General features: G+C 36.3%; 1 protein-coding gene across 3 annotated transcripts; it reads right to left on the bottom strand.

The window, feature by feature from the left end:
• Positions 1-353: 353 nt before the first annotated feature.
• On the bottom strand, positions 354-3417 carry LOC131157804 (coatomer subunit beta'-2-like). Of its 3 annotated transcripts, none has more exons than XM_058112196.1 (9): positions 2960-3417; positions 2602-2622; positions 2397-2458; positions 2229-2283; positions 2022-2058; positions 1549-1874; positions 1144-1424; positions 889-957; positions 354-740 (listed from the first exon to the last, which is right to left on the bottom strand). In XM_058112196.1, the coding sequence occupies exons 1-9, from the start codon at positions 2960-2962 to the stop codon at positions 683-685; spliced, it is 912 nt and encodes a 303-aa protein (XP_057968179.1). In that variant the 5' UTR covers positions 2963-3417; the 3' UTR covers positions 354-682. The 3 variants fall into 3 exon arrangements, with proteins under 3 accessions (XP_057968179.1, XP_057968181.1, XP_057968180.1); XM_058112198.1 differs by lacking the exon at positions 2602-2622 and having other exon boundaries at positions 2397-2461; positions 2937-3055; positions 3172-3382; XM_058112197.1 differs by lacking the exon at positions 2602-2622 and having other exon boundaries at positions 2397-2461; positions 2937-3127.
• Between the last annotated feature and the right edge of the window lie 5857 nt (positions 3418-9274).

Genomic DNA, 9274 nt, shown 5'->3' with positions numbered 1-9274 from the left:
GCCTGGTGCCATTTGGAATTGACACGTGTTAATGCTAGAGGGTGGGAAGGATGGTAGTCTGCTGGAGGAGAGTGGTAGCCATAGCCACTGCTCGCTACAGAAAATGGGAAGGGCTGTGCGGTGGCCGGAGAGGATGGAATAAATATTGATTTCGGATCAGGAATATTAATTGAATATATTTTAGTTGGTTGGTGATGCAAAATTTTTAAGTAATGAAAATTTTTTTGAATATTGTAAAGTTTCATATTTTGTTTAGAATGGATTGTATAGTATATTTTTACAATATTTCAATTTTTTGTTTTTACTTTCATTTTATTTTATTTTTTTGAAAAATCTAATGAACACATAATATATAAGAACTAACATTTTAAAAGGATTCATATTCAGATGTCTAATCTAAATAATTGTTAAACAAACTTAAATATTCAATACTCAACATTCCATAGGGGAAGCAGCTGCAGAACACACCATAAAACATATACATAAAGACCTAGCTTGAAGGAAAACCAAAGCAGTAAAATATATAGGCTGATAATAATCTTCTCATTCACCGAACCATATTTATCTCTTCTAGTCTTCCTCCCCTTTTGCAGAGAGCATTCAGAGGAGGGCAGTAGTAGGAACCAACATCGGCGAATTTATTTCATTACTTCATTCTAGTTTTCCATCCCAGCTTGGAGCTTCACAGATCAGCCTTTACTTTTATCACAATGGTTCCTTCATCATACCCAAGAACAACCCTGTATATAATAATATTAATCATGGAAAAAAAATGTATGCTCAATATTTTCAGCAATAAATATCAAACAGATCAGTTAACCCCTTCATGTATGAATCAATTCGCAAGAGAAATGAGATAAGAAAAAGATGTTTGAGATCGAAACTCACCGATGTGAATCTTTAATGCACCCAATAGCCCAGGCTCTACGCAGACCATAGCTCAATGTGTTGACAAGCCTGCAAGTTCGCGAAAACCAGAGATTTGAAAATTGGGAACCAGCATGAAAAGTTTTAAGGCCCATTTAAATATGGAAAACATTTTTCATTTTCTGCTTAGGCATATATATGGCAGAAAAGATATGGCAGAATTCTCTGTCATGTGAACTCTGTTTTAAGAAGTTTTATACCATGAAATGTACTTACTCGTAAGTGGTCGCGTGCCACACGCGAACCGTTTCATCCTCAGATGTTGTTATTAGTATGGGAAGTTCGGGATGAACACAAACAGCAGTCACATTGTTTGTGTGTCCTTCCAGTGTCTTGACACAAATTTTAGTTTCACAATCCCACACCTTAGCAGTATAATCATCCGAACCACTTATCAGACATGGTTTACCCTCATCCGTGAAGAACTCAACGCAGTTGACGCCTTTGGAATGGCCTTCCAATGTGCCACTTAGGGTGGGAGAGCTAAGCTTCCATAGCTAATTAAGAATAAGAAGACATCAAGACCATGAATGGTTGTTGTCATCTCTATACAAAGATAACGAAAAATGTATGCACTTGACAAGTAACAAACACCACAAGAAGTAGCAAGGTAATATATACCTTAACTGTGCCATCGAGCGACGCACTTGCAAAGGTTTCGGTGTCTTTTGGATCGAACGCCACTTGCATCACGTAATGGTGATGTCCCTCGAAGACTTGAGTGCACGCCCAATCCTTCTCCCAATCCCAGAGCTTGATGAGTTTGTCATCGGACGATGACAGAAGGTATGAAAGGGTAGGGTGGACAACCATGCACCTAATGAAATCTGTATGCGCTTCGAATTCTTTAACCTTGTCCATGGTGTTGTAATTGTATATTCTAATTCGCCCGTCATCGGCTCCCGTGACAATCCACTGTTGGCTCGTTATGAATTTCGCTGACCGAACTGCGCCGTGGATACATACACACATGCACGTGAAAACAAATCATTGATGTTATAGAATTAAGAAGCGGGAAGTCCAAGATAATTTATTTCGATTCGAGTAGGGAAACATGGAAATGATGCATAATGTCACAAATATGCATTGCTTACCAGGTCGCTGAGCAACCTCAAGAGAGTTCACCATGGCCTGAGAGTAGCAGCAATGAGACTGAAGTTAGGCTTGAGTAACAAAAGAAAATATAGAAGAGTTCTATATTCTATATACATACATGGATACACAAAGCCATCTTCTAATAATTAAGAGGCATTAGAATTAATAAATATTGGCCAATAGCATAGTAAATTTTGCATATATACCTGTGACTGGTAATTCCAGATGAATATATTTCCTGAGTGCAGACTTGCTAGAATCCTGCAGGAAGAGCCACGATACAAATTACGACATAAGAAAAATTAATAGAACAAAACTAAAGGTGAGAAAACGAAATATTGAAATAAGAAAAATGGGTGATGAGCTATTATTACCATGGCTCTGATGGATGCACATCCAGAGATTTCACTCTTGCTGATGGGTGGGTAAGTTCTTTCTGCTCCAGAAATTGTCGCCAGATTAGTGAAATATTTTTAGATTGGTCTTACGTAGATGATGGAACATGCACATTGCCAGAAAAGAAAAAAGAAAGTAAAAAAAAAAAAAAAGGGTGAGAGAGAAAGAAAGAATGACATGTACCTGAATTTTAAGGGTGAGAGACTGTGAAATTTATAAAAAAATAAAAATATTTGTTAGTACTTAAATGAATGTAGATAGCAAGTGATTCTAAAGTGTAGCACTAAATCAAAATTTTAACACAGTGAAAAGAATTGTTCAAATTCACAATAAAAGGTTTTTTTTTTGGGGGGAGGGGGGGGGGGGGGGGGGAAGGGGTGGAGGTAAAACTGTAAAATTAGAACACAGGAAAGTAAAAACAGGTAAAATCGTTCAAACACTACAGTTCTGTTTGGTTGGATAGAAATATTTTCCGAGAAATTATACAATCGTGAATTAAAAGCAAAGAGAAAAGAGACAAACAAGTGAGAAATGAACCAACCATTTTCAGTACTGCAATTCGCAGGAAGAAGGAGACAAGACTCTGTATAATTTTATTAATGGCGCTTTTCTATCACTTGGCAGGACCCCCCTCCCCCTTTAAAACAAAGAAGAATGCTTAGCCTCTAAGAAAAATCCATTTAACATTTTCCCGGAAACCAAACTGGAGTATAATGATTTCCGCGTTTCAGCACCGGCGGGCAGGCTGTGTACCTTAGAACCGAAGACAAATTGTGATATGAGTTGATGTCACAGGCAGCGTGTCAAGCCGTTGATTTTCCAGGAGATGGCAGAGCGGACGGTGGTGATGATCTCTATGCATTGTATGCACCGCGTCTTTCACGTATAATGGTGGTTTGACTTTGACCCCACAGGCTGCTTGGAATCAGTAGGATTGTTGTAGTGGACTGGCATCTTGCAAACTGGTCCCACGCCTGAGTCAGACGAGAAGATGACGCTGCCTGCCCAATGGGATGCCGTGACCATCCACCTGTCACATTATCTAGCATTAAAGAAATGGGCACAGACAGGTTGAGGAAAAGTCTCCTATATAATTTCTCTAGGATGCCAAGTTCATTAAAAAAAAATTAATAATTATACGTATGACATTGTAGAATTTACTTATTGTTATAAGATACAGGAAATAAATAGAGATGCCATAGAAATTTTACGTGATTCGATAATGCCTACTCCACGGACGAATGGAATAAAAAACTTTACTATTTCAGAAGGGATTATAAGATGATTTAAAACCATCATTCTACAAAATATCTCATTTCTATCTTTCCTCTTCTCTCATCCTTTCTATTTGTCTACTTACTTCAAACAGATAATGTGTCTTCAAGCATGCAATGTGTGTGTTAAAATGAGAGGGAGAGGGTGCCCTTTTACAGGGTAATAAGGATAACAAAGAATTTATGGTGGTAGAAAAATGGAGTGTTAATCATTAATCTCTTATGGTTTTTATAATACTCATCCTTGGATGTCACCTATATATTAACTCCTTATATTAAAATTTTTAAGATATCTCATTTCGATGAGATGAATCAATTTCTTGAATGTTGTAGTAGACAAAACTTTGGTGAACAAATATGTTAAATTATCATCTGATCAGATCTGCTGAACATTTATATCATCATTCTTCTAGAGTTTATGTGTATAAAAGAATTTTGGAGAGACATGCTTTGTTCTGTCACCCTTTATGTATCCTCCTTTTAGTTGAACTATACATACATCATTGTCTTTACATAAAACTGTTGAAATACCCTTGATTGATTGAAGACAACAATTTGATTGGATATAAGAAATCATTGATTTGAGTTACACACATTCTTTACTAGCTTAATGGATAACTAGTATTTCATAATGATTAGAGGATATTGATGTAACTGTAATGACCCGAAAATTAAAATTATTAGGAAATATAATAAATGAAAAGGATTAATGGATAATAAGGAAAAAAGGAAAGATTTTAGAAGGAAAAGCAGGTCTCATCAACGAATGTCCTGTCTTTGTCAACGAGTGTCTTTCTAGATATTGTCGACGAAGTCTGTTCCTCGTCGACGAAGGAATCCCGAGAGAGTATATTTGGAACTCTGAATTTCGACGACGAATGTATCTTCTCGTTGACGAAGTCTCTACAGTGCCTCATCAACGAATCCACGTGTCTCGTTGACGAAGCCTTGCCTATAAATAGAGTGTTGTTCATTTTTCAGCGAGAATTCACGAACTCTCTCTCTAAAACGGTCTCCCGACCTTCTCTCTTCAATTTTGGGCTGAATTTGACCTGATTTGACAATCCGGAACCACCACGAGGTTCGTAGGATCATTTTCTGTAAGGTTGTAGGAGCTGATCATTAGATTGAGGGGTTTGAAAAACATCTCAAAATCAGGGTAAGTAAGTTATTTTGGGATTTCCTTAATGAATAATGTTATTTGAAGTCTAGGAAGTACTAAATAGCTGTTTTTCTTAAGATCTGAGTTAATTGGAATTTATTTAATTAAAATATGATTTTTAGATTCAGGGTCCAAGTGAACGCTGTGGGCATCAGTTCGGGGATCCTATCAGCGTAGTTCAAAAATCTAAGTAAGGGGGAAATTTATGTATTAAATCAGGTTTTCTTGAATTAAAATTAATGGATTATGTGTTATTTATCTATATACGTTTTATGTGGGTTTAAAATGAAAACCATGTAAAACTATGTTTTCTGAGCCTAGAATGCTTATATAGTTATGTATATGTGAACGTAAACAGATGAAAGTGAAAAGTAATTTCTGAGGAATTATGTAAGAAATGAAATGTATTTTCACCATATAAATGTTAAACATGGATTGACCTATGTTACAAAATTATGTATGAATTTTACTATTAAATTGTGTGGCATGAGATTCTGTGCAAATATATGTTAAATGTATGAGATGCAGGTTAAGTAAGTAAAGTATTATGAATAAAATATGACATGGACTATGTTGCCTGTATATGTTAAATGCAACCATGTAAATGTAAGACTGCTGAAAGACAGTCATGTTAGCAGATTATAGCGTATTTTTATGTGGACTAACTGGTGATAGTTAAAAGGAGCTATGTTAGCATATTCTAGCACATTTCCATGTGGACTAACTGATGATGGCTAAAGATCAGCTAGAGTACAAAGGAATGAAATGAAAATGTTATGCAATGAAATGACAATGAAATGGCAATGAAATGGAATATGAAATGTGAATGATGAAAATGGGAAAGAGTCACTTAAAGTGAAATGCAATGTAATGTTTAAGTTAAAAATATAAATAGATGAGTATGATTGCATAATGATAGAAAGAATGATGTACTATGATATTAGAAGTATTTATGTACGTAGAACATGCTATGATTGGGCGGGGCGTGCTCTTCGCCTGAGGGCTTGCTGATAAAGGCGAGTGCACTAATAGTTTCAGATGTGGCAGTAGCCACATAACGTGTTGGGACAGAGGGAACCTACTTGTATGGGCGGATAGATTTCCCTATCCTTACGGTCTTTGCTAGTAAATCATTGTTGAACTGGGTGAGTACGAGATCAAACTAATACTTGAGGGCTTACTGAGTAAGGTGAGTGCCCGGGTATGCTTTAATTGTGACCTTAGGGTTACCTAAGTATCAGAGCAGAGGGGAGTTACTTGTATGGGCAGGTAATCACCCCTATCATTAGGGAATCTCGTGAGTTAAATCTTTGCATGTGATTGATTAGATTCAGAAAATGATTTCAGTGTTATGTTAATGATCTACAAATGTATTTAAAAATGATATCTACATACCTCATATAAGCCACACGTTGTTTTAATGTGTATGTTTCTTCCCTAACTAAGATGCGTCTCACCCGAATATGATTATTTATGTTTTAGGACATGCTCGAGGTCGCGCTTAAGGAGCTCGAGGGTATTTAGTCTTTTTAAGGAATATAAAGAAACAGGGTATATATTGATAACATTTTGGATGTAAATACTTATGTTTCATGTTGTTATGTTTTAAGAATGTTAAGTAAGGAATGGTTGTGAAAATACTAAAATGTTTTGGAGATGTATGTACTTATGGAAATGCAGGTATTGGATGGTTAGTATGAATGCTATATAAGAGTAGTAAACTCTGGTATTACGATATTATGGTATTACAATTTTATGTTTTACGGAGATTATATTTATGTTTTCCACTGCGTATGTTATGGATTATGGATTATCAGGATTTATATCAGGTATAACGTGCTGACCCGGGATAAGGGTTTGGGGCGTTACATTTTCATATTAGAGCAATGGTTTTGGGATTTAAAAATTTAGGAAATGATTTATACCGGAGTATAGGAATAAGTTAGGATAAGAATAGGAGATGAATAGGTTAGGTATTGAGAAATAGGTTTGGTGTAGGAAAGTATAGGATTGTGTTTTGTAATTTAGAGGCGAAAATACATCGACGATTTCCCGTGATCTTTCTGAAACAATCGACGGCCTCAGAAAAGTCATGGTAAACCTTAGATGTTTTTGTTTCTGAATTGTGAGACTGGTCCTTATATGGATATTTGAGATTTTTATTGGATTTAAGTTAATGATTATGATATTTGGAATTATGATATGGAAATCTTATTTCTTCTCTGTCATATTTTTAGGATGGAGTCTGGAGATGAGAATGTAGAGGCTGAAGGAAGGGAGGATTCGGTGACCTCTGGTGAGGAAGAAATAGATACCTCTAAGGTATTGTGGGGTATCGTCTGTAACGACTCGGCCCTTTATATGGACCCAAGTGTCACTCATTCATACATAATACCTATACCTGTTCAAGATATGGAAACAACCCGTCCTAAACAGGGACATATGGGTGTAAATCATACATAATCTTGATGTAAATGTCGCGGAAAAACATAAACTTCCATTGGGATTTCTACTAGACTTATACCAGAGTTTACTAATACATACATAATTTACATAAATCCAAACTTAGAATAATTCTCATTATTACAACCCTCCAAAAAGGAACTTCATCTAAGTTTATTACAAGATTCATATGCTTACGTAAGCTGACCAAAAAAATAATCTCTCCGATCCCTTTAGCTATTAGGACCGACGCACTAACGGACCTGAAAACAAAGGTTGTATGATAGGGTGAGACACCTCTCAGTTACAATAATGTGTGACTGCGTACATGCATATTTTAATAAAAACTCATGTATTCAAAACATTTGTTTATAATACTGTATCACATAACATTTATCTGCACATAAAGTATTTAAATTATGCATATGGCTATTAGAACAACTCCAGCTTTTATGTGACAGTTTGCCTATTTTCCCCCGTGGCACGGGTTGTGCACTAATTGCCTCTGATAGTGTCCTGTTCGTGCAGACAAAGCCAAGCATCTTTATGATCTGACTACCCCCTAGTTTATTTTTACCAGCAGCTTCCACGCAGGTCGACCATCTGATATACCCATATTGATTTTACACATGTATGGGTTGCACTGCCAGCATCGGCACCTAGCCCTAGGAGTTTATTTCAACCCCCGAACTAGAGAATTTTTCAACCCCTTTGAAGCTTTTTCAACTTCTTACATGGGAGTCTCTTTCAACTCTCTTTTGGTCACAAGCTGTGGTTCTAGTATCATATATACAATTTATAGCAAAACAGTAACCTATGCAATTCCAGTATTTTTCACAAATTCAGATAATAGCATTGGGTTCAAACCGACGTCTTTCCACTCAGTTTACACCTCTTTGTTTACTGATTCAGCTCGGTGTATCACCGGCCTCCGTTTATCACATTCTTAGTATAACAAATTGGAACTTCATTCCCATATTCTATATCAATAATATAGAAAATCCATTCATTTCCATTTCAACATATATCACACAAGTTTGATACAAAAACCTGCTAAATGATAGAAATTCAGTATACATCGTTTAAATGAATAAGTAAAGGATTTGAGCCTCTCCTACTATAGTATAAATGTAAATAAATGATTTTTGCAAAGTTTGGAGATCATACACCGAAATCCTCATTTTTACCAAAAATTGTAAAATCGAAATTTCTACTTGGTAGAATTTAGCAAATAAGTAGTTAAATCATACATATAAATATAAACTAACTTTTTAGCGGTTTAATTTTCCAAAAAAATGCTGTTGTAATCAAATTCCCCTAACCTTATACTCGAAACGAAATTTTGTACAAACACAGTCCAAATCGACAACCCCAGGATCCCGAAAACCTAAAACCACAGAACATAATCTTACTATCTTTTCTACTTCTATCCAAATATCTAATCAAAACTAAGATCAGATCCCTACCTTGACTTTTGGGAAAAACCCAAAAATCTCTGCAACAACGATCCGGTCCGTTAAACTTGTAAAGTTTTCTCTTCTGATCCACACAGTACCCTCCGTTTTTGGAAATAGGCGACGAACGGCGAAGAATCCTAGAGAGAGAGAGAGAGAGATTCGCAACTTAGAGAGAGAGAGAGAGAGAGAGAGAGAGAGAGAGAGAGAGAGAGAGAGAGAGCTTTTTGATGAAAATTAGCCCTTAAGCAACTCAAATGGGATATTTATAGGGCCTTTGACTCAATCCGATTCGTCGACGAGGTGGTGTCTTTGTCGATGAATCCACCACAAAAATTGTCGACGAGGCCCTGAATTTCGTCAACGAGGATTTCCTAAGAACCCCCAAAACCCCTCGGCATTCTCTCGTCGACGAGGCTCTGAATTTTGTCGACGAGGCTCTGAAGGACTTCGTTGACAAATGTGATCCTTCATCGACGAATCTAGCTTATAAAGGTTTGCGTCTCTACATTGTCCATCAGGTT

The sequence above is a fragment of the Malania oleifera genome, chromosome 6 (assembly GCF_029873635.1).
Source record: "Malania oleifera isolate guangnan ecotype guangnan chromosome 6, ASM2987363v1, whole genome shotgun sequence".
NCBI lineage: Eukaryota > Viridiplantae > Streptophyta > Magnoliopsida > Santalales > Ximeniaceae > Malania > Malania oleifera.
Note: the sequence above shows the minus strand (reverse complement) of the source record. Positions and strands in the feature narration are given on the sequence as shown.

Coding starts and splice junctions, on each gene's coding strand:
- LOC131157804 (XM_058112196.1), bottom strand. Junction 2,284..2,396: donor GTGCATCCATCAGAGCCATG/GTAATAATAGCT, acceptor CTCTTCCTGCAG/GATTCTAGCAAGTCTGCACT. Junction 958..1,143: donor TGGCACGCGACCACTTACGA/GTAAGTACATTT, acceptor GCGAACTTGCAG/GCTTGTCAACACATTGAGCT.